This window comes from Engystomops pustulosus, chromosome 6 (genome assembly GCF_040894005.1).
Source record: "Engystomops pustulosus chromosome 6, aEngPut4.maternal, whole genome shotgun sequence".
Taxonomy (NCBI): Eukaryota; Metazoa; Chordata; class Amphibia; order Anura; family Leptodactylidae; genus Engystomops; species Engystomops pustulosus.
Window position 1 is genome coordinate 89124280 of NC_092416.1, and position 26978 is coordinate 89151257.

Sequence of the window (26978 nt, forward strand, 5' to 3'; positions counted from 1 at the left end):
GCATTATGACGAACATTCTCGTCCTTCATGACCGGACTAGCACTGTGAGCACTGTGTGGCTATCAGAAGCCATAGACCAGTTCTTACACACAAACTGGACCCTGCAACAGTTTAACCCATTAACTGATGCAATCAAGCACAATTGCAGCAGCTAAAACGCAGACAGGGGGAAAAGAGAGAGATCTATTAAGCCCAGTCCAAGACTGTGTGTTATGGGCAAACTATCAGTGTAATATAAACACCTGGGTGGCCAGACTTGTACTTACTACATAATCAACAAGCAAAAGAGATTTAGCTCAACCCCTATTTAATGTCAACCATTGCTGTCAGCCTCTCTGCAACTAATGTTTACACAGGACTGCAGATACGTCTGTAGTGGTATCTAACCTGTTTCTATTTATCTGCCTTACAGTTCTGGTGCAGTCAATTTCCTGGATTTTAAACAAAGCAGGTGATATTTACCACACCCAGAATGATTGCATCTCACAGTCATGTTACCTGTGTCCGCTGTGTTCCCACCCTTTACCTTAGCTAGAAAGGTGACAGCTGACTGTGTGCAGGTGTTCCTCTCGTACTCTGTGACTTTATAATAGGAAAGGAAACAACTACATTAAAAATGAATCAGGCCACAGTAACAGGTAAGGGTGATTATAATCTATATATAATTATAATCTATGCATAACTACTACTATTTTACTCTACGTTTGGATTCACAGAACTGTATTTCATAACATGTGCTTAGAAATGTGACGGAGATCTTGGCATTTAGAATGAGACATTGTAGAAAGATGTAAGCGTTAGCTATTTAGTAAACTTCATGGTAATATTTTATTTAGGACTAGAGGTCATCCATAATCAGTTGCTTTCTGTTATGTTACTCTGTATTATTTCCAATATGTCGATTAAGATACATTTTTTGTCTTATATCTTTAGAATTTTATACCCTTTTAATGTTCCTCTAAAATTTATGCGCAAAGTGCTTCAAGCTTACAATAGATCACACTAGAAAAGCCTAAAAATAATTCAGACATAAAACCTACGTATAGGTCACCTCCCAGCATCCTAAAATGTTTAAATGATTATGGTGCATGTCACATAAACCAAATCTTAATGCCCTGTCGGAAATGCCAATAAAAGTACTCAAATTTGCTAATTTAGCAGAATCATCTAATGTGTGGTCCCACTCCCGTTTCTCCTGTGATGACATGATCAGGTAAGTTGCTTTTCTATTGACCTATTCTGTTTCTTTTCTGGAGTATTTTCTCTAGTTACACATATGCTTAATCATCTTAGCTGAATGAGGCAGTTCAGAGAGATCGCTGTCAGATGCACAATGTTGTATATATGCATAGGGGCAATCTTAGACAAACATGAATGTTTGCAAGTCCCCATTCACTTCTATAGGTTGATGCCCAAGGTGGTGGATTCCATGACCCAAGACGTGAGCCGACTGTCTGAGCCACAAAAGATAGAGTGGAACTCATTCATTCTACGCTGTTGATTTATGGGCACAAACAATGGTGTTCTAGAGGGTTTAATATGATAATGGTGGATGATAAATCGGATGCATGTTTAGACAGTCATATTGTCAAACATGTGTAAGTAAACACCATTTCAGTAATAAGCTGACTTATATTGAGACAGAATTTTAGCCATCTCATTTTGGCAGCCTTTCCTCTTGTTACAATAAAATCCATGCCAGATACAATGCTGGAATAAGTGTCTTAACCCCTTAATGACTTGGCTCTTTTTTGTTTTTGTGTTTTTTTGTTCCCCACCTTCAAAAATCTATAAATTATTTCTTTTTCCATGTACAGAGCTGTGTGTGGGTTTGTATAGCAAATTATACTTTCCAGTGATGGTTTTTTAATATTCCATACCATGTACCAGGAAGCAGAAAAAAAGTGTGCCAAATGTGCTGAAGTTAGCGAAAAAACATGTTTGCACAATTTTCTTGTAGGCTCTGTATTTATGGATTTCACTTTTCCTTCCAATTGACACCTCCACTTTATTCCTTGGGTGGGTATAATCACAGAGATACCAAATTTATATAGGTTTTAATATGTTTTTTTTTTTTTTTTTTTTAAAAAGATAGATTTAAAAAAAATGAAAACCTTCAGTATAAAAAAAATTCTTCTGGCGCCAATAACTTTTTCATAATATAGAGAACAAATATGTGTATTTATTTTAATAGAAGTTCTAGGGAAAGGGGAGTGATTTGAACTCCTAGGTTTTTTTATTAACATGGCAGCTTTGCTAGTGATCTTTTTACATCTGCATCCAGCAGACGTTTAGAGATCAAGCTGAATGACAGGCCTGGGAGTCTAATATAGCCTCCCAGCTGTCATAGTAACCAATCGCCACCCCTCAATGACCTTACAGGGGGCAGCAATCAAACCCAATATAGCCGGATTTAAATGGCTCCAGCAGCTTTGCCAGACGCAACTACATTGTTAACACCTGTGATTCACGCCTGCGCCGACCTCGGGCATTAATGTTGGGTGTCTGCTGCAATATGCAGACCCACCCATCTTGTATGGAGAGGGCTCTCTATTGTCCTGCTACCATACATTTTCAACACAAGGAGGTAAGGGGTTAAAATTTAGCCTCCCCAGTCATAGAGTTGAGATGCATCTTTATTTCTGCTAGTTAAATTGTCTAAATTGTCGTTTTTGTGACTTTTAAATGCAACTTTTGCTGTCGTTTTTCAAGTACACCATGGTGTGCACATTGTGCAGTGTGCCTTATTTATCTTTGTTTTCCAGATGTTATTGGTATAGGTTACTTCTAAGGCTGGGGGTCACATGTGGCATTTTGTTTGAAACACATTACAGCTGAGGAGAGGTGAATACCTAATAACATGACTGTCAACGTTTGCGTTTACTAAATACAATGTAAATGCAATATTAACACATTTGTTAACAATGTGTTAACATTGAATTTTTGTAAATACGTTTTGTAAATGCAAATGTTAAGAGTAATGTAATTAGACAAATCACCTCTCCTCAGCTGTTGTAATGCGTTTCAAAATGCAATGAAAATGTAACCAAAACGCGCAACATAACCATAACCAAAATGTGTGACTGCAGCTTCATATGTCCTCATCTCTATGGGGTGTGACTAGAGTGCTTAAAAACGCAGGACACAGTCTCAAATCCAAAAGTTACAGTAGTGTCAGCATCTACATATAACCCCTCACGTGGCTTGTGTCCATGTGGATTTGAAACATTCTCAAAGTCTCACAATCAAGCCAAAATTTGCTCCTGCCAGGAAAGGAAAAACTAAACATGTATCACATGCAAAAAGACATGATCATACATAAGGCGCAAAAAAGACCTTCCCGATGTCTAAATTATACATCAAAGAAAAAAAACCTATGATACATGTCCCCCATACTGTTCTTAGTGGTAATAATCAATAAAGAATCAATATAAGAAGTTGGCTACAAAAAAAAGGGAACACTATAATACTATAGCCCCACACAACTGTAATTCACCCTTGTATTTGGCCTTTTCTCTATGCATAAAAAAATATACATACTGTATATTCTCGAGTATAAGCAAAGGCACCTAATTTTACCACAAAAAAACTGGGAAAACTTATTGACTGGAGTATAAGTCTAAGGTGGGAAACGCTACTTTTTAATAAAATGTCCAGCAGCAGCCTCTCTCCACTAATAAAATGCCCACAGCAGAGCCCCCCTTTAATGAAATATCCACACCAGAGCCCCCTTTTAATGAAATGTCTGCAGCAAAGACCCTCTTGCTAATGAAATGTCCACAACAGAGCTCCCCTTTAATAAAATGTCCAGAGCAGAGCCCCCCTTTAACGAAATGACCACAGCAGAGCTGCCTCTTGTTAATGAAAAGTACACAGCAGGGCCCCCTTTAAAGGGGTTTTCTCACAAAAGAAAATTCTCAAATCTCAATCCCCTAGTGATGTTTACACAATAAAGATAATTTTAACTCTTTACTTTACAGACACATTATAATCCATCTAGTTCTCTAAGGTGACAATGTGGTTACATTATCAGGGTACAGGTGTGTGTGTGTGTATGTGTGTATATATATATATATATATATATATATATATATATATATACACTTTCATCTGGCTTCTGACATTGTACTTACACACTGACACATAGAGAGATGAAACAGATCAGAGAAAATGAGATGCACGAGATGCCTATTACACAGAGGCTGACAGATGTAGGCTGAGAGACTTTTACACTGTTCTCACAGATATCTTCCTGCCTCCCCCTTTCTCCGGATCACTTATCTCCTTGTAGTTTGTAGCCTCTCTCTCTGCTCATGATGTGTTTGCTGGCAGAAAGTGACAAGTGTCAGTGTAAACTCCATGCTAGGACTGCTGGGGGTGGGGCTACAGGCACATAGTACAAAGAGACAGAAATCTCAGTAAGCGCGGCTGTCACACAGAAATCCAAGATGGCCACCACCTGACCCTAAGAAAGAAGTTACAGGGTTTTGTTAATAACAGTGACTTAGAGAATGTGTGATTTTGTTATCCTGAGAAACTTGTCTTAGTGGGAATACCCCTTTAATGTAATGTCCACTGCAGAGCCCCCCTTTAATGACAAATCCCCAGCAGAGCCCCTTTAATGTAATTTCCACAGCAGAGCCTCCCTTTAATGTGGCTTCTTCTCCCCGCAGCTCCGTCTTCTTCCCTGCAAGTGCACACACTCTTACATCATGCATCCACAACACCATGTGACGTGTTAATGTGTAGGCATGGACAGGGAAGAAGAAGGAGCCGTGGGGAGAAGAAGCCAGAATAGTAGCACTTCTGTTTTTCTTAGTCTAAATTTTTGGTCCACGACCAGGCGGTGTTTTACCGAGGGGGAAGGGTAGCACTGCCCCAAGATGTGGCCCTCCCATCGTCTAGCAGGCGGAGTTGCCTCATAGGCGGTGCGCCCCTGACTTCTACTAACTCAGTCCTAGGCTCAGGACCTCCCAGTTCTTAGAAGATATTTGAATTGTCCATTCCATCCCATTGGTATTATAATGGATTAAGTGTCACTATCCTCCTAAAAGCACAGTGTTACCGTATTTTCCGGGCCATTAGGCGCACCGGAATATAAGGCGCATTAGTCTGATGCGCCTTATATATGTAATAATTCCATATATAAGGCGCATCGGACTATAAGGCGCAGGGTCGGGGGCGTGGCGGAGGTCCGGGGGCGGAGCGGAGACCCGACGGGACGAGACGCGACGCCGAGATGCGGAACGCGGGGAAGGTGAGCGGGGAAGGTGAGGGGGAGGTGGAGAATGATATACTTACATAGGTCCCCGCTACCGGAGACAGCAGATCTCCAGCGGGAACTGCAGACCACGCGGCAGAAGTTGTTCGTGCCGCGTGGTCTGCAGTTCCCGCTGGAGATCTGCTGTCTCCGGTAGCGGGGACCTATGTAAGTAGGGTCCGCTGCCCTCATATAGGGCGCACCGGACTATAAGGCGCACTTTGGATTTCCAAGGAAATCCAAGGCTTTTAAGTGCGCCTTATAGTCCGGAAAATACGGTAAATAACTTTTTAAAACCGTACAAAACCATCTCTCTAACTAATGATCTGAAACAACATGGGAAGCGGATAGGTAGCTGGAGCAGGGATGGTGGAACAAGTAGGATATTTTTAAAGTTCGTACACTTTTTGGAGACACAGATGATACAACCACAGGCATTGTATGCATGTCATCATCACCATTTAACATAAAGACATAAAACTGCTTTATTTATTTATTACAAAGCTATAAATCCTAGTATACTGAATACTATGGTACTGATGGGGGGGGACTGCTTTGGACAATACTTTTTGCTCCAAATTAAAGTATATCACCATGCCTGCTGAAATCTGTACATTGTAATGTATAGATATTATATGAGAATTGCGTCCCATGCTATTTTGACTGATTTTGATTTGTGATCTGTGACCTTAAACCTCAATCCCTCATACATCCTAAATCACAAAATGCATACAAACTGTTAATAAAATGATATGGCATGCTCTTTTTGGTACAGTAGCTTAATACTTTGTCAAACTTGTTATATCACTGTAATTAAACTATGCAGAAATGCCTGTTTTGAATTGGTTGTTCTTCTGAGGCGTTGCCCTTATGTCACAGCCATTCTAATGAAGATTGCATAGTATTACCTGTGCCATCTCCAAAAGGATATCACCTTCAAGATGACAGGAGACATGTCCATAGTTTGTGGAGTTAGGATGAAAAACTTTACCTGAGCCATTTGGATTTACAGTATTACCTTTATTAATGTTTTTTACTTGTAGGCTTTTTGTCTAAAAGAAAATTCTTATTTGCATATTTATTTATGGTAAGCGATTGATGTGTACATTGTACTTTTCAAAGGACACAACTGTGGGCGAGGACAAGAGGATTATTGTGAGGGCTTCAAAAATTCCACATTGTATGTATTTCTCTTTATTGTCAGGTGCAGATAAAGCAGAGGTCATATAGGGCTTTGTTGCATGTGTAAAGCTAATATGATGACGTCGGTAGATTTGGATCTAACTATACTGAAATATAAGCTTGCATTAGGTGTCAAGTTTACTGCTTGCATCATTTTAACTCTACACAGGCAACATAGACCCACATCTGCTTTATCTGTATATCTCTTCTATTTATGAATGACATGTAAAAGATCGAATAGAAAATAATCAATATACAAATTTACTTATTAAACATTGCCTGTGATGTTTGTGAGAAGATGTAAAAGCCCATAAAAGATAATAAAATAAAACAAAAGAATTGTTGTGAAGGTGAACATAACGTCAAATAAGTTTTGTTTTTAACTTTTTTTAAATTCTGAAAACTATATTTATCCATCTATTTATGTATTTGTCAACATATCTGTCAATCAATTTATGTATCTGTCTATGTTTTATCTACTACCTACCTCTCTCTTTATTAACTATCTACGCATTATGATTAAGGCTGTATGGTATTGCTAATATGTCTTTGCACCAGTCTCTTTAAAACTAACTTTTTTGTATTATTTCACCAGCAACCTACTGTTGGACTATATCTCTATCTTTCATACTAAATTTCTAGGTTTCTATCAACCAATACTGATTCATATATTCCTACTTTTCTTTTTATATATGTAAATCTTTGTTTCCTGTCTATATGCTTTCTATTATCTATCTAATTTCTATAATGTAACAATAATTTCACGATGATCAATGTTAGTGTTTTATAATGCTGCCTGTTTTACCTTCCACAGCCTGGAGCCCCTCAGGCTCATTTGCATAATTAAAAGCTTAAAAAAAAAATCAAGGACATAGGAAGCTTAAAGAGCAGATCCTGACAGAGTGGACACACAGCAGTATGTCAGTGTGCTTGGTTTACAATCCTCCATCCTGGTGGTAGATGTCTTTTAAAGCCACGTTTATGATGTTTGTCTCAAAATACCACTTTCATGGTTGCTATGTTACATTTGATGCTCTGTAATTCTGCCTTCTCAAAATCATAGCTGCTGAGTTACCTATGTGCAAAATATTTGAGGGCTCCTATGATAGTATTATAGTTGCATTGAAATATCTCTAACTCAACCATGTACTTACTACCATTTTCCATTTCATCCATAGCCGAGTCCCCAGCAAAAATGAGCAAACGTTTATTCTGGCGCATTGGCACAGCTTTACTAATCCTTGTTATCATGAGGTTCTCCTATATTTACCATGCAAACCTGGATACTAAAATATTCATGACCCTAATCAGAGAAAGGACTACTACCCCATCAGTAGAAAAAGTTCTTGAAAAGGACTTGGAGCTGGTAGTGAGCAAACCCAAACAACTGACGGGTATGTGGACTGTCAATGCCATTGGACGTTTAGGCAACTTAATGGGCGAGTATGCAACTCTCTATTCCCTTGCCAAGATGAATGGCCATCAAGCTTACATTTTGCCACAGATGCACAGCCAGCTGTCAAAGATCTTTAAAATTACATTACCGGTGCTTCACCAAGATGTCATTAACCGCGTCAAGTGGAGGCATTATGGACTTCATGACTGGATGTCTGATGAGTACAGACACATTGAAGGAGAGTATGTAAGTCTTAGTGGTTACCCTTGTTCATTTACTTTTTACCACCATATAAGGGATGAAATTCTTCGTGAATTTACTTTTCATGATTTTATAAAAGAAGAATCTAATTCTTATCTTGAAAAGGTTAAAGGAGACAGGAAGAATGTCACTTTTGTTGGGATTCATGTTAGGAGAGGTGACTACGTGCATGTGATGCCAAACACATGGAAAGGGGTGGTTGCTGACAAAGGATACCTGCAAAAAGCCATGGATTACTTCAGACAGAAGTATGAGAACCCTCTCTTTGTGGTGACCAGTAATGGGATGGATTGGTGTAAAGAGAATATTGACAATTCACTGAGTGACGTTCACTTTGCTGGAGATGGGCAGGAGGGTTCCCCTGGACGGGATTTTGCCTTGTTGTCACATTGTAACCACACCATTATGACCATAGGAACATTTGGCATTTGGGTTGGTTATTTGGTAAGAGGAGAAACCATTTATCTATCAAACTACACTTTACCTGACTCTCCCTTTCTAAAACTATTTAAATATGAAGCTGCTTTTCTGCCAGAATGGATTGGGATTCCTGCAGACCTCTCCCCACTCCTTAACAAAAAAACTCCTTAATAAGTGCTTACACGGTTTTCTGGGTAAGACCATGGAGAATGTCAGGAAGATATTTTCATTGTGTCTTTAAATTCATTTTTAAATTATTTTAAAACTATGAGGCTAAGCTGTTACCATTTTACTTCTTGTTCAAAGATGAATATATTTGGCAGGCCAAAACGAAAATTAGATATAATTTATTGTATGGAAAGTCTAAATTATTTTTTGAACAACAAACACGTTTTTTTTTTTAAAAATAAAATATGTACATAATAAGTCAAAGACAAAAATATTTTGATACTATAAAAAGAATTATAGAAATGTGTTTTTTAAGGTAAATAGATAGAAGTAGGTTTGGAAGCTAAATGTAACGTGAGATATGCAATTAATCCTAGTTTTTTTCATGTACACTACTTTTAGGTGTCTGTCCATCTGCAATCTCTATTTTTACATATGTTAGCTTTATAGTATTAGCTATTATAGTATTGACCAAAATTGCCTTACCTAAATAAAATGTGGTTATATTCTGATTTATAATATTTATCAAAGACAGTCAAAGAAAACCTGTCAGGCAAATTAACCCCCCAAACTAATATATGTTCATAAACTGCAAGTAGAAAGCATTATCCCTATCCCTACATTGTCCCTCATCAGACATTGTTTTAATACATTTTCAAAAATTAAACGAATGTGTACAAAAAAGCAAAAAAAATTTTTGCCATCTTCTGACGCTAATAACTTTTTCATACTTTGGCGCACGGAGATGTGTGAGGAGTCATTTTTTGCGAAATGAGGCAACGTTTTCATTGCTACCATTTTGAGGTCTGTGCGACATTTTGATCATTTTTTATTTCATTTTTTATGTTATGTAAAAAGGTGTAAAAGTCGCATTTCGGACATTTGGGCGCCATTTCCCGCCTCAGAGGTCACCGCGGTCCGTAACCGTTTTTTTATTTTGATACCTAATATGTTTGTGATTTGTACTGTTTATTATGTTTTATATGCGTTCTAGGGAAAGGGGGGTGATTTGAATTTTTAATATTTTATAAATTTTTTTTATTTTTTAAACTTTTTTTTCACTATTTTTTAGATCATCTAGGGTACATTAACCCTAGATAGTCAGATAGCTCCTACCATATACTGAAATACTTCTGTATTGCAATATATGGCATTTTTGCAGCACATTCATTACAATGAGCCACTGGCTCATTGTAACGAATCTGCAGATGCCAGATAGTCTCGGGTAAAACGAAGACCCGAGGCTACCATGGCAACCGTTCGCCGCCCCCAGATGACGTTCGGGGGCGCGGCGATCGCAATAAAGATGGCGGCGCCCGCGCGCCACCGTCTTTTGAGCGCTGCCGGAGACTTTGCCGGCGCCGTTGAAAGGGTTAATAGCCGCGATCGGTGCAACAACCCCCACCTCTGTATGAAGAGGACTCAGCCCGTGAGCCCTCTTCATACATCCCTTATACCTCTGTGCCGTAGAGCTACGGCGCAGAGCATTAAGGGGTTAAACTTAAGCAATCAGGTACTAAAGCTGTATGCAAATGACCTGTGAGATGTCCAATGACTCATTATCATATTCAGTAGTTCAGCTTATTAATAAATGGGAGGCATAGCCACACATGCTTGACTGACTGCATGTATAATGATGTGACACTCATGGTGCTTCCTGGTCCTGTCGGCCATGTCCCCTGCAACCTGTTTGTGTATGAGTTGCAACTACTACAGGATGCAGCCATGTGTATAGCAGAACATGTCAGGCACTTGTGTAGCTGATTTCTGTGCCTCAGACATGTGTATAGCAGAACATGTCAGATACATGTGTAGCTGATGTCTGTGTCTCTCATAAATCTATAGCAGAACATGTCTGTCTCACACACGTGTATAGAAGAACATGTCTGTGTCTCACACATGTGTATAACAGAAAATGTCTTTCTCACATGTGTATAGCAGAACATGTCAGGCACTTGTGCAGCTGATGTCTGTGTCTCTCACATGTGTATAGCAGAACATGTCAGGTACTTGTGTAGCTGATGTCTGTGTCTCACACACATGTATAGCAGAGCATGTCAGGCACTTGTGTAGCCGATGTCTGTGTCTCACACGTGTAAAGGAGAAGAGAGCATGTCAGGCACTTGTGTAGCTGATGTCTGCGTCTCTCACGTGTGTATAGCAAAGCATGTCAGGTACTTGTGTAGCTGATGTCTGTGCCTTACACATGTTTGTAGCAGAACATGTCAGACACTTGTGTAGCTGATGTCTGTGTCTCACACATATGTATAGCAGAACACAGCATGTCAGCAGATAAAGCACAGACACTAGCAATGCTTTACTATACATTACACACAGACAAGAGCAGGGGGAGGAGAGGGGAGGGGGAACAGGGGTGACATCACTGCCTCTGACCATGTGACATGTCTCATTTACATACTAAAGAAAATATGAAGTTAGAATGATTGATGTATGAATTGTACAGGGATGTAAAAAGAGACTTAAAATTCTTATAATTGTGACTGAAGGGAGGTCTGACATTATTATTCAGTTGTTCTATGGAAAATGAATTGCTATTGTAACTACACACTGTGTTACTTTGTACCATAGTTGCATTGAATACTAAATTGTGTATAACCCTCAATGACAACTGTAGATAAACTAACAGATATGGTTGATTCTGGCACCAACTTCACAATATCAGATACAAAATATATTTGATTGTGTAATGTTTAAAAAGGTATTTATTTATTTTTATACCTCATAACAAAATTACATATACATATATATACAAACTGGGGTACTGAAAATTGCAATGACGGTGAAAAGGTCCCTAAAGCACCACCATGGCGTATTGTGGTCTGATGAATTGATGGATTAGTTTATCACTTCCCTTTATAGTCTATAGCTGTCTTTGGTGTATAGCCATTTAAAGTTGCAATAGCTATACAACAAAATATAGCTATATATATATATATATATATACCCTGTTTCCCCTAAAATAAGACATCCCCTGAAAATAAGACCTAGCGGCAGTCATTGCAGCAGCTCCCCCCACAACATACATTGGTATTAGGATACTGCAGAAGGTTGTGACATGGGGAAGAATTCATGGAAGTAAATCACTGACTGTTGTGCTGCAAATGTGATACCAGTAGCTACCAGGATAAGAAGGGTCATTTATGGAAAGTTCTTTTACTAAACATGAGAGATTGGGGCTAATGATGCTAATAGAAAAGGAGTCACATGAAATACAGCATGAAATTCAGAGTTTGGAGAGTTATAAGGGTGTTAGAGAAGTTGATTTTTTGTTCAACGATAAATGTAAATTCTTGTTCATGGAAAAATAAGACATCCCCTGAGAATAAGACCTAGTGCCTCTTTAGGAGCAAAAATTAATATAAGACACTGTCTTATTTTCGGGGAAACAGGGTATATATATAAAACAAAAAGCTATATACTCAAAATAATTATATGCGTAACACTGACTAGCATACAAAGAAAACAGGAAGTAAAATCAATAATGATAAGCGTCTCATAGTACTGGATCTGCCATTACTATTTGTAATAGGGTTAGCATTTGTCGGGGGTTGCTAATGTGAAATGTTAAAACTAATGTTTACATAGGTATCACATACTGTAATATGGCCGTTTGACTCTTCCCTACTTAGTAACAAAGTCATAGTAGTAACTAGACACTACCTTTGATTTTGGTTTCCCAAAATAAAATAAAACAAAAATCTGTCCATGTTCTGCAGTGTGGTTTAATACCACCTACTGAGCTCCATTCATGCAGGCAGGTAACCTGATGCATAGTCAATTTACCTCTAGCTGTCTGACACTCTGGCTGGGATATATCTGATCCAGCTTGTCACGCCACCTGTAGCCATTGTTTAAACTGTTCAGTGTAAGCACAGCACAGCACAAGTTTTAGCAGCTACTGATGCTCCCTATTGTTTGGTAAATGCTGTGTGCTGTTTACAGTGAATGCCTTACCATTAATAATAGGAAGGACTGTGGAGAATGGTCAGTCTCAATTGTCCTGCTGGAGTTGTCAGCTGAATCCAGTGCATAAACTAAGTACAGGATATTGCAATTTACATCCTGCCAGTAATTAGTTTAAGGATACAGCAGGACAATTCAATTTGGAATAACATGAGAATGAGTAGTCAGGAGCACAACAACTTTCTGCATACAGTTCATACATTAAACTCAATGAAAAGTGAATATCCAGCAAGCTCTGAGCTTATCATCCATGCTGTAGGCGTTGCTTAGACCGTCTCATAGTAAGCACCACTAGCAGTAGATCCACCAAGAGCAAGTGCACTGTAGATGTTGTCCAACTGGAATGTATAAAATAAGGTTTTTAAGTTGGACACATGACTGTGATTGGTCTTGGAATCAATATCACACTGGTTGGATGACACGTACTGTCCTACGTTCAGGGAACAGGATGCCTTGCATCATAGTTATATATGATGTAAGGATTCTCTTCTTCCCTGCAAAACAGCAGCTCATAACTGTAATCACGATTGGTGGCCTAAATGTTTCAAACGTTAAGGGAAATCTACCATACAATTCAAGCATGATAAACCAGGGACACTTACTTATAGATCCAGGAACTGTGACTTTTGTAATCTTATTATACTTGCTATCCATGGCCTCCTTCAAGCCCCTATATGATCTTGCTTTACACACTGTCTCACCCTCTCCCTCTACTTCAGGAGCAGGAGGGAGGGGTGAGACAGTGTAACAGCCTGTAAAGACAGATCACATAAGAGCTATGGTAGTCCATCAGACTCGTAAGCATACTTTTTAAAATATGATTGTAGAAGGAAGAGGCCATGGATTACAAATATAAGAAGATTACCACAGTCATGGTGCCTGGATCTATGAGTTGGTGTTCCTTATTTATCATTCTTGATTTTGATGGTAGATTTCCTTTAAGTGCTTAAGATAAAGTTACTGTTGAGACTTAATTTGCAGTAAAATATCTTAAAATTGTTGGGCAATAAGCTGTAGGGTTCTATTTCTTAAATATAGAGCAAGAAATGTGCACATACATATTCCAGGATGAGATAATGAAAACATTACTTCTGGGCTACCTTTGTAAGTCAGCCTCATTTAACATCAAGCATGACGTTTTCAGAAAGCTTAATCAATTTATGTGGGAGGAGAGAAAGGGAAGAGACCGTAAATTTTACATGGTGTTTGCATATTTTCAGCACAATGTAGGGGACTGGTTTAGCTAAGTAAGAGGCTGGTGACTAGAGCAGTAGACCATACATCTATCCAAAGTGCAAAATCCACTAAGTGTTTTAATCATTAGAGACTAGGTAGGGTCAACAGCAATTCTGTCACAGGGAGGCAATACTAATGTTTCAGCTTTGAGCAATTTAATTACATCTAATTGCGTCTGCAGCTTTTTTCTGAAGCTATAGCACCTAAACCTTTTGTGTTTCACCTTTTTACATTTCTGTATGAGGTCTTGTTTTCAAGTTGCATTCCTAGTGTTACTATTTAATATTCAATGCCGTGTACTGGGAAGCTGAAAAAAAAAAATCACATTTGTACCATTTTCTAGTGGGCTTTTTTTTACGGATTTCACAGTGCACAGGCTACCAAATATATATGTATATGTTTTAATATGTTTTAATACATTTTGATCACTTTTCTGAAACTTTTTACGTGTTGCAAAATGGCAAAGTGTAGATTTGTACAATTAGGCCTTATTTTCCGTAACAGCACTTACAGACAGGAATAACAGTTTTTATATTTTGAAATATCAGGATTTTTTTTTGTTTATTTTTATTTCTGATCTAGGTAAAGGGGGTGATTTGCACTAGGGGTTTTTTAAATACTTTTGTAATGTTTTTTTTTTCCAATTTATTTTACTGTTTTTCATGCCCACTTGGGTACTTTTTCTGATCCCCCATGCCATATACTGTAATATTCCGGTATTGCAGTATTTGTCTCCATGGCATTCAAACGTGGGCGCTTGCTAGCACTGCCAGAATTTAAATGGTTAACACTTAACATTTAAAGAGTTAACACCCACAGTTATTGGCAGCAATGATCCTGGATGCCAGTCATGGGTAATTGCTGCATTATGCAGCAAACATTTTGAATGTATGAGAACCCTCAACACATTCCACTAAGCACCCACAGATGTCAGAGCACGATGGTTTGCTGTAAGGGATTAAAGGAAACCTACCACCACAGATCTACCTATCTATTAAGGTAGATCGGGTGGTAGGTGCCTCTATTATATGTGAAGATAGCCCTTTTAAGGGCTAATCCTCACGTCCCTTATCTTTTGAAAACTTTTATTGAGCTAATTTTTAAAGAGGCTACTGGGGCGTGGAGTAGTCGGAGCTGAGGCTACATGGCTCGGCTACTCCACGCCCCTGTAGCCTCTTTGATCCTCCTACCCGCACATCATCGGCGCACATATTCTTTTGCTGCGCGCCCTCATCTGCGAAGACATAGTTCTGCGTATGCACAGAATGCAGGCCCGCAGCGGCACGGTCACTGCTCCGAAGCTACTTCGCGTAGCTGCACGCCGAAGATGTGCGGGTAAGAGGATCAAAGAGGCTAAAGGGGCGTGGAGTAGCCGCGCTGTGTAGCCTCAGTTCCGGCTGCAACACGCCCCAGTAGCTTTAGAAAATTAGCATATTATCGCAATAAAAGTTTGCAAAAGATACACTTAAAAGTGCTATCCTCAGGTATAATAGAGGCACCTACCACCCGATCTACCTTAATAGATAGGTAGATCTGTGGTGGTAGGTTTCCTTTAAGCAAACAATTTTTCTTCATACTCATTCTTTAGAAAGTATACAAGAGATGGCATTAGATTACGTGATTTAGAAGCAATATATTCTGTTTACCAAAACAACCAGACAGTATACCAGTATATACACTATGTAAATTAACCGTCTCTCTGAGAAAGCCTTAGAGCAACAGAGATGGAAAAGTTGACACTGATCACTTTAATGATATACTTAGGAGGTAGTTTGTGCACCAAGCTCAGATCTTCAGCACCCACAGCACTGCTAGTCCCATCTATATCACTTTCCTCTTCTTCTAGTGTGACCCCATGCTCACAAGATAGACCTCTTCCTTGCTTGCAGTGCAACATGAACTTGATGGACCATCTGCCTCATATAGATTGAGGTATTTTTGAACTCATAGTACACATGCCATTAACAGATAATAATGGTTGGGGGAGGTGGCACTCTCCCTTTAACTACTAAAAGCCTAAAGGGAATCTGTCAGCAATTTTGACCATACAAAGACAAAGACAGTCTTTTATTATGTGTGTTCAGGGGTGGATTAAGACTCCCATGGGTCCTGGCCTGTATGAATTTTACAGCCCCTACATATGGTACTAGAGTCAAAGTTAATCTTGGAGGATTGGAGAACACGTCCCTTCTGCCTGCTTTTAATCTGCGGTTTTAGGACATTTGGGGGAGTTCAAAGGTTTTGAGATGGCTCATGTGTACATGTATATTGAGAGCAACAAAGATGTAAAAGGATTTCATAGGTGAAGGTTGTTCTCAGTATAAAAACTGGTATGTACTTTGGGTGGTCATAGAAGGCTTTGGCCCTGGGCTACCACCCAAAATGCCTATGTTATAATACACCACTGTGTGTGTATTACAGCAGGACTGTAATAAATGCATTTATATGCCAGAATTGTAGCTGGACTTGGTGACGGTTGTCAAATCTTTAACTAACAACAGCAGAGCCCCTCCCCCTGAGGAACTGTTGTAGTATTCGAAAAGAAACCTTCTACAAACTCCTACTCATACCTGGGGGAGGGACTGTGTAGCAGTAGGGTGAAGAGACCTCAAAAGCAGTGCGCCAAATCTACGTAATAAAAATGCAGGTCTTCTGGAGAATGGAGTCCATTGAAAGGTGTCCCCACTTCATCATAAAAAGGGTGGAGAACAACTAGGACTGATCCTCCAAGAGTCCTATGATCTGCATTTTTGGTATGACTGCCTTTCTATGCTTTACAAGATACATATGAGCATATACCTACTCCTTTTTTCACTTACTAGTTGACATAAAAGGGCAGATTTATCAAGCTGTCTGAAAGTCAGAATATTCCTAGTTGCCCATGGCAACCAATCACTGCTCCCCTTAAAAATATTCATGAGCACTGGTAAAATTAAAGCCGAGTTGTAATTGGTTGCCATGGGCAACTAGGAATATTCTGCCTGATAAATCTTCCCCTTAAAGCAAAAAATAAATGTTTTTAATATTAGGTTTGTGTAAATTATTTTAGATATTTTTCTAATTTATTTGCCATTTTTGGGGGGGCTGTCCTTTTTATTAAAAAGTAACTTAAAATCATTTCAGAATGCCTATGTCTTTCTAAAATTATTATATTATTTCTACAGAGGGTGTAATGTGTTTACAGGGGGTTGGACATTGTGATTTGGTTCAGTATCATGATTAAAATTGTTATTTTTTTACATCCTCCTGCTTGGTGTTCTTCTGATGTCTTTACTGTCTTTTATAATGTGCATGTCAACCCAAGAACAAAAGCTGAAGATGATGGCTGAAGCTGGTAAGTGTGTCGTTATCGAAAGTGAAGCATTGTATTAACATGGATTGAAAGATCACACTGCCTGGAAGAATCCATTACTCAAAAAAAAAAAAAAACACAGAAAAAGACAGATTAATGTTTGCAAATGCACATAGGAACAAACACCTTAATTTTTGGAAATTCTTGTGGTCTAACTTTAACACTAAAACGTAACTGTTTTGCCATTATGACCATTGTTATGAAGCTTGCAAGCATCATGTTATGGTGTTATTTCTCTGCAGGAGGGACTGGTGCACTTCACAAAATAGATGGCATCATGAGGAACATTATGTGACAATACAGGTGTAATATCGCAAGATATCAGCCAGGAAGTTAACGCTTCCAAATAGGTCTTCCAAATAGGTCTTCCAAATGGACAGTGCCCAAAGCATACAACCAAACTGGTTACAGTGACTTAAAGGGGTTTTCCCGCAAAAAGAAGTTAGGCTATGGGATAGGGCCTAACTTGCTGATCAGTGGGGGTCTCTGTGCCGAGACCCCCACAGATCACAAAAATGAGGGGTCCGATGGGGTCCCTCATACCTCCGTCGGACCCCTCCTCACTTCGGCAGATTAATGGAGCAGACGGCCGCACATGACCGTTCTGTTCCATTAATCTCTATGGAGCTGACCAAAATTGCCGAGTGCCACGCTCAGCGATTTCTGTCAGCTCCATAGAGATTAATAGAGCATAACGGTCATGCGCGGCCATCTGCTCCATTAGTCTGACGAAGTGACGAGAGGTCCGACAGGCCCCTCTTTTTTTGACCTGAGGGGTTGAGACCCCCACTGATCTTCAACTTAGGCCCTATTTCGTGGAAAAACTTAGGCTCTTTACCGTGTAACAAAGGCCTTTTGTTTGTGGGAAAACCTCTTTTAAGGATAACAATGTCAATGTTTTAGAGTGGCCATCAAAAAACCCTGATCTCAATACTATTGAATATTCATGGGCAAAGCTGAAAAGGCAGGTGCTAGCTGGGCAGCTTACAAACATAGCTCAGGTACACCAGTTTTGTCAGGAGAAATGGGCCCAAATTCCTACCAAATACTTTAAGAAGTATGTGATCGGCCACTAAATTAAATTTCATAAAAGCTCAGTAAGTTAAGCCAACGGCCAAGGCTGCACACAAAGATTATGTACTTTGTTTGCCTGCGGCAGTGCAGTTCAGAGAAAACAACTGTCCTGTCGTGTAGCAACTCACAAACGTTTTTTTATTACATGAATGGCTTTTTGTTTATTTAGTTTTTTGGAAGGCTGACAAAACACATGTTTACACATGCATTAAAGAACATGAGGAAGGACAGGGCTTCTTACAATTAAGAGAGGACACATATAAGGAAACCACAGTAAATAGAGCTATTTGCTTACTTTCTTATGAAGAAATCTACACTTTGATTCTGTATTTTTTTTTTTTGTACATAAAGAATACAAAGAAAATGAGGTGTCAAACTTGTATCAGTCCTCTAAATCAACTTACTTGACTGCAGAAAAGAAATCAGACAGTAAAATATGGCATAATTTTGAGAGAGTAACATACATGAATGTCTTTTTTGCTTTCAGGGATATCTACCACCAGGATCAGTGATTGTAAACCAAGCGCACTTACATGCTGTAGTGTGCCCCTCTGGCAGGATCTGCTCTTCTTTTAGCTGCGTATGCCCAGAACCCCTTAGACATCATTTGCATAATTTTAAAACCTATTCATTGACCCTGGGAGCACATCAGGCTCATTATCATAATATCTAAAGCCTTTTTTTTGTGAAAACAAGGGCACTAAAAAGAAGAGTGGCTCCTGCCAGAGGGAGTACCCAGCATGAGCCCCCATGCATGTAAGCGTTCTCGGTTGTCAGCAGCACAACAGGAGAGTTTTTCATAAAGTTGAAGGAAGAATTAGAAATGTTCACACTTACAGAGAACAACACTAATGGTTGTACACAATTGAGTCTAGGCTCCACGCCATGTAACTCTGTGGGGGAATGTATCATTGTTTTTTTAGTCCATGTGTGGTGTTTTGGCACAGTTGTGGTGCAATTGATGTTTTTCCAGCTTTCCATTCTGCCAAATAACCATTTCAAAATCACATTCACACTTTGACCCTGTTCGAGACAAATTCATTAACACCTTCACGCTCTGTGGCGCACATGTATAGCGCGGGTGTATAAAGAGAGCTCACAAGCTAAGCCCTCCTCATACACAGGTGGGGTTTGCTGCATATTGCCAAAAAAAAAAAACGCTAATACTAGTGGTTGGTGCTAGCACTGATTGCAGGTACCGCCAGCAAAGTCGCCTGGTGGCATTTAAAAGACGGCAACACGTGGGTGCCTCCATCTTGGTCCCATGGTCATCGGGACTGGGGCCAGTGGAAAAATAAAAAAACAATGTACATCAAAACGGCGAAAAGTAACCAGAAGAACAGGCACTACCGTCACTACTACTTGTCGTATGATTGCATGCTCACTCTCAGAAAAGACGGTGCGGTACCTGCTGTAATTGCTGATACAATGGGATCTCCTGGGGTGCTCAGATCCCAAAAGTGAAGATATGGTTAAAATACAATCCAAGAATGGGTCGGCACTCACTTTCCACGATACACAATACTTTATTAAGCGTTCAAAAGCCAAATATGTGAGGACTGCTTCAGGAGCTAGGGGGGAGAAGGGTGAGTACATTGTTTATTATTTTAATATACTGGGCAGGGGCTGCTGGCTGTATACAGGAAGGGGAGGATGACAGGCAAGCTGGATGGCTGTATACAGGGGGGGGGGCAGGTTGACTGTATACTCGGGGGGCTGGCTGTATGCTGGAGGGGCAAGCTGGAAGGCTCTATACTGGGGGGGCAGGCAGGCTGGCTGTATACTGGGGGGGGGCAGGCAGGCTGGCTGTATACTAAGGGGGCTGGCTGCCTATATTCTGGGGGACTTGCTATATACATGGGAAAGGCTGGTGGGGGAAGGCTGGTTATATACTGGGGAGAGGCTGGCTGGCTATTTACTGGGGGGTCAGGCTGGCTATATATGGGGGGACTGCTTAGCTATGTACAGAGGGGTCTGTCTGGCTATATACAATAGTTATATTCCTGTACATAGGGGGCAGTATTATGGTAATTATATTCTTGTACCCAGGGGTTAGTATTATAGTAGTTTTATTCTTGTATATAGGGGGCAGTATAATAGTAGTTATATTCTTGTACCCAGGGGTTAGTATTATAGTAGTTTTATTCTTGTATATAGGGGGCAGTATAATAGTAGTTATATTCTTGTACTCGGGGCAGTATTATATTCTTGTACATAAAATGCAGTATTATAATATATTTTACTTAGGGGCAGTATTATAGCAGTTACATGTTATCGGAGAAGGTATTGTAGTATTTTTTTGTATATATAAGGCCATATTAAGTTGTGTCCTTTTAAAGCTTTATTCCTGGCAGTATGAGTTTCTTTCGCTGCCTTGTACAAGTTAATTTAGACCATCTATAAACAGTTTGTGTGGCGTTTAGTAACTCCACCCACATTACATGGTCACGCATACTTATTTTGACCATGCCCAGAGAATTCCAGTCCTCCCCTGGGTGTGTGTGTATTTGTATGTGCAGTGTGTATACAGTGTGTGTGTGTGTGTGTTGAGTTTATATGATGCAGTGTTTATATATGAGTGTTCTACATATGTAGTGTATGTGTGCTTATGTCTGTGCAAAGTATATATGGTATATGTGCATTATGAAGAATAACAGGCGGTATGGGGACAGCAGCGAGGGTTTAGGTATATGGGGGGCCCATTTCTAATTTGGCACCCGGGCTCACTGGGGTCTTGTTACGCCACTGGCCACATCTCAAAATGCCCAATTAAAATCTAGATACAGATATATTTTACATCACATAAAAATGTACCATATGTTCTCGAGTATAAGCCAACCTGAGTATAAGCCGAGGCCCCTAATTTTACCACCAAAAACTGGGAAAACATATTGACTGACAGTACATAGCCAGTAAGCCCCCAGTAGTATATAGCCAGCCCCCTGTAGTATATAGCCAACCCACTTTAGTATATAGCCAGCCAGTCCCCTGTAGTATATAGCCAGCCCAGTGTAGTATATAGCATTCCCCAGTTTGCCAAGGACATAAAAATAAACTTACATACTCACCTTCTGGCGCGGATGCTCCGTACGGCTCCCCTTGGCTCCTCTTCTTTCTTCTCTCTGTGTAGCCATGCACTCTGCTGGCTAATACAGCAGAGAGAAGAAAGAAGAGAAGGTGCGGGGAGCCGCGCCAAGCATCAGGACCGCCGGAAGGTATGTAAGAAGAGTATGTAAGTTTATTTATTGACTCATGTATAAGCCCAGGTAGGGTTTTTCAGCACATTTTTTGTGCTGAAAAACTCGGCTTATACACGAGTATATACGTTAATAAATATTGATCACAATATTGCATGGTCTTCAAAATGATAGCAATGAAAACGTCATCTCATTTCACAAAAAATGACACCTCACACATGTCCGTACACTAAAGTATGAAAAAGTTATTAGTGTCAGAAGATGGCAAAATAATTTTTTTTTTTCATACACATTCATTTTTGACAGGATTTTTGACAGGAACTCAGTGTCTGTGTCTCAGTGTGCATCAGTGTGAGCTCCATCCTGGACTGCAGGGGGGCCGAGCTAGAGTGCAGGGAGCAGGTAGCAGAGAGAGAGAGAGAGAGAGAGAAACTAAGCAGCACGGCTGTCACACAGAAATCCAAGATGCCTTCCCCGACCCCAAGTCAAAAGTTACAAGGTTGTGTCCAGTGGTGTAACAACAGCCAGCTGCTACGGGGCCCGGGCGCAGGGGGGCCCGCGATGGGCGGGGAAAGTATACTTTATTACGTTACTTCCTGCCGCAGCCAGAACTATGATTTAATGAGTGGCAGAATTATACTATGTTAATGACGTGCTTCCGGGCCCGTCCAACTACCTTCCCTGACTGCAGGCCTCATATGGGGTGGGCAGAGAGGTAGTGGGATGGGCAAAGGCGTAACTAGAAGCTGATGGGCCCCAGTGCAAAGTCTGTGCCAGGCCCCTTGACTATAATGTATGGTGTATAGTACTAGTCTTCTCATTTGGGAAAGTGACACCATAAGGGCCCCCTAAACCTCTTGGGCCAAGGTGCGACTGCAACCTCTGCACCCCCTCAAGTTACACCCCATGGGAAGTAAAATGACTACATATATGATGTGTGTCTGTATATATGCTGCATATCTGTGCATATGCTGTTTATACAGGATGCTTGCATATATATGCTGTATACCTGTGTGTATGTTGTATAGCCTGGATGCATGTGTATATATGCTGTATATCTGTGCATACTTGTTGTATATCCTGGATGCGTGTGTATATTTGATGTATATCTGTGAGTATGCTGTATATCTGTGTGTATATTGTGAATATACCGGATGTGTCTGTATATATGCTGTATATCTGTCTGTATGCTGTATATACAGTATTTTTCGGACTATAAGGCGCACCATCAATAAATGCCTGCTAAAATGTCTAGATTCATATATAAGGCGCACTGGACTATAAGGCGCACCTGGTTATAAGGATGAATGACCAGCAGGTGGCAGACCTATGCACAGTTCAAGGCAGCTGTTGTCTGTAAGTATGGTTCATATATAAGGCGCACTGGACTATAAGGCGCATCTTTGATTTCTGAGGATTTTTTGTGCGCCTTATAGTCTGAAAAATACGGTACTGCATATGTGTGTATATATGCTGTATATCTGTGTGGATGTGCTGTATATACTGGATGCGAGTGTAAATATGCTGTATATCTGTGTGTATGCTGTATATACTGGATGTGTGTTTATATATGCTGTACATCTGTGTATATGTTGTGTATATGCTGTATATCTGTGTGTATGTTGTATATTCTGGATGGATGTTTATAAATGCTGTATATACTGGATGCGGGTGTATATATGCTGTTTCCATGGCCTAAGTGCATAACTTTACATTTATCTACATTAAACCTTCTAAGCCATTTCTTTGCCCACTCCTCCAGCTTCCACAAATCCCTCTGAAATGCTATACTATTGCCCTCAGTATTAATTACTTTACACAGCTTAGTTACATAAACTTAGTGATATATACAAAATTTGTGGTTATTATCATTGCCTTTTTGGTGTAAAAATGTGGTAAAAAAAGAAAGCAAAGGGGTTTAGTGGATTAAAATAGAACCTGCTGCTAGTGCAACACTGTGTAAAGCCAGATTTATGACTTGCAATTTTTTAAAATAATCTAAAAAAAATTGCAAAGTCACTTGTGATTATTTAACAAAAAATTCCCACACACTGCTAAAAGATTTATTAAAGGGAGAACACTACTTTAGTAAAGTGAAGGTTAGCAGAGCTCCAAGGGCATAGAACTATCACAAGGAGAAACCTAATAATAAACAACCCCCCATATTGTGCTGATCACATTAGGACTACTCCCTTAATCATTTGCAAATGTAGGGAACATCCAATCAATATGTATTGCGGTTATTGGTCCATCCTGAACCACTCCAGTTTCCCTTCAGGTCTGTCAGTTTTCGAGTATTCAAAATACTTGAATATAAACTAAAATAAGAATTAATAGGGCCTTACTGTATCTTGCTACACAGCCTTTTGCGTACCATATGGTAATGAACATTGTACACAAGGGGTGGTATTATGCTCAAATGTAATATTTTTAATTGCACCCTTTTGTAGCTTTATACTATGTGATGGAACTGCAGTTTGCGGATGTGAGCAGTGTCATTTTGTGCGGTTGACATGCCACTAGAATGGTCATCATGCTGGGAGACTTGTCATCTCGTCTTAATGGAAAAAAAATTAGCTACTTTTCAAAAAACTGGAAAAGGGACATATGCTGTATATTCGCACCAACTAATTCTAGAGAAGTTGGCAAAGAGAATTATAGATGTTTCTGTGTACAGTTGGCTAGCAAGTCATTTATCTGAATTTTGTGTAGGATCTTTCAGTATCTTTGGCTAGTCAGTCATCTAGCAGTATTTTGGGTGTAAGCTTTCAGAAGTGAAGGCTTATAAATCTTTTCCTGCAATGTTTATATGGCTTTAGTGCAGTAGTGCTAATAAAACTGTTTAACAAGCACTTAGCTTGCCATCTGCTATCATGTCAATAGACTAAAGATTATTATATATGTAGCCATATCTCACCTCTGATTTTCCATCTCAAGCAGAGTTTAGCCAGTAAAGGCTAAAATTAAGAAATTATGTTAGCTGAATTTAAATTGCAGATTATCAGCAGTAACATATGAGTGGAGTTCATAGAGGGGTGTGTATGCAGAATGTGCAGCTGACTTGCAGGAAGTCTGTACACTGGATGTCACGGGAAGACCCAAAAGTGGCTGCTGGCGGGTCATGTGACCCGTGGATACCCAGAGTAGGAAAGTTTACCAGGATAAGTACAGTGTGGATGGGGTATTGTACACACCCGGGTAAACTTTCTTACATGTGGCCAAGCTTTTTAACTATAAGAAAAAGAAATAAATGTAAATAATTGGGACCAGTCATCTGCTTAAATAGGGACTTTGGGACCACTGAGCTCAGCACACCGGTGTAAATCATGCTATTCTGATATGCCACTGCAATCCTGACCGCAAGAACAAGAAGCAGAGGACAAGTGAAAGAACCAGAAATATGTTTTACCATCAACTTGTTAGGGTGTAGAACAGAGGTCCCCAAACTTTTTACATAGGGGGCCGTTCATTGTCGCTCTCAGACCGTTGGAGGGCCGGATAAAAAGCGGTACATGTGACCGCATCTGTAATACACTGCCCCCCCCCAATTAATTATTTAATATGCCGCACCTTGTGAACTATTTTATTGAATTAATGAATGAATTAATTGGGTCAATTAATTATTTAATATGCTGCCCCCCCTATTAATTACTAGACTGTCCCTTAAAATTAATTATTTCCTATGCTGCCCCTCCACCATTAGTTATTTTATGTGGCCCCCCACCCACCATTAGTTATTTTATGTGTCCCCACCCACCATTAGTTATTTTATGTGCCCCCACCCACCATTAGTTATTTTATATGCTTCCCCCCTCTCCCGCCATTCATTGATGAATTGTTTCATATATTAGGGCCCCCAGCCGGCACAATGTTTTAACTGCTGTTTAAAAAAAATAAAAAAATCCTATACTCACCTCTGGCTCCCGCGGATTCTTTCTTCTTGCGGCTGTCGGACAGTAAAAGGTGCGCGGCCGCCGCGCATGCAGGTTCAAAGAGCGATGTGTGCTCGGGTTGTCTTCCGGGCACATCGCTCCACCTGCAGTAATAGTGCTTGAGCGGCCAATTTCGGCCGCATCGAGCACTATATTGTGACTGGCAGGAGCTTCCTGTCCGGATGGAGGCCCCTGCCCGACTACCGAAGTCCGCGGTCCAATGCGACGGGGGGCGCATAGAAACGGCCGTAGTTTGGGGACCCCTGGTGTAGAAGATCCTTTTTGCTTGGCTTTAAATTAAAAGAAAACAGAATGGAATACCTTTTTCTTTCAATTGTGTACATAGTTATATATTACACAGTCAATAGTATTGGTAGAGATAGAAAAGTTAATTAAAATCACATGTTAAAGCTTTTTAATAAAACATATTAGAACTTTTTAACGGTGACTGTAGATTTTTCTTCATTCTATTTTCTGACCATGATTATGGGGCTGTCATCTTTCCTGAGATCTAGTAAAAGCATTTAGTAATATACTTTACAAAAACCTCAACAGGGTGGATGAATTCTACGCCAGGTCCTGTCAGGTATACAATCCAGCCAAGCCAAAGCCTGTGGCAGGACTCTGGTGTGGGCTATGAAAAATGTGGTGGACTGGGTGCTCTCTGCCTCTGGGGTGGTATAGCATGACCAGGATTTCAGATTTTTTTCATGACTTGTAGGCCACAAGGCACGATAAATATGGCTCCCAATATGTTTAACAAAAAAAAATTGTTAAAAAAATTTAAATTTCTGCTGATACCTTCACTTTATAGTAAAGTAAAAAACGGCCCCCTCCATTCTGGGGCGCAATAGCCCTTATGCTGCTTTATAGTGCTTCATGGGTTATATTTTTTTAAAACTGGTTTTATTAACAGACATGGTACAGAGTAATATTTATACAGTACATACAATGCAGTATGTTTATACATCATCATCTCCAAATTTTAAGTATATTGCATTACTTTACACATTGTAATCACCCACTACAGTCCCTGTCCCCTGTAGGCTAACAACTGCTTAGGACTGGCTCACAAGCCTCTGTATGGATGGCAAGAATATCATTACTGTACTTCATACACTGCATCCCAACTATCCTACATGTTCATTTTATAATATGTAGAGATTATGTTAGAACTTTCCAGTTCATCAAACAGTGTTTATCTCAAAAGTTCCTTGAAAATAAAATATGTTTTGGGGAAAACAGGGAGCCCCTTTTCATAGTCACAAAAACTTGTAAACTTGTTCGCCAGTCAGGTGATACTTGTTTCTAGTAAGGAGACCCCAACTTCTGTAGAAAGACATCTCAATACAGTTTCTAGCCACATTGCTGCTGCTGGGATTTTATTTCTGGCTTACAGAGCTACGTTCAGGTCACTCATAGCCTCACAGGGCGCATGGCTGTAGTGTAGAGGTCCAAAATAAGGGCTAGGGCTTAATATTTGTACTTTGCAGGGGACCTTCGTGTGTGCCATTGG

At 39.9% G+C, this 26978-nt stretch overlaps 1 protein-coding gene across 2 annotated transcripts; it reads left to right on the plus strand.

Annotated features, from left to right (window-relative positions):
* The first annotated feature begins 384 nt into the window (after positions 1-384).
* Positions 385-15300, plus strand: LOC140063971 (galactoside alpha-(1,2)-fucosyltransferase 2-like). Of its 2 annotated transcripts, none has more exons than XM_072110304.1 (2): positions 385-638; positions 7621-15300. In XM_072110304.1, exons 1-2 carry the CDS (start codon positions 617-619, stop codon positions 8688-8690), a joined length of 1092 nt encoding a protein of 363 aa, XP_071966405.1. In that variant the 5' UTR covers positions 385-616; the 3' UTR covers positions 8691-15300. The 2 variants fall into 2 exon arrangements, with proteins under 2 accessions (XP_071966405.1, XP_071966406.1); XM_072110305.1 differs by lacking the exon at positions 385-638 and adding an exon at positions 6197-6347.
* Positions 15301-26978: the final 11678 nt, after the last annotated feature.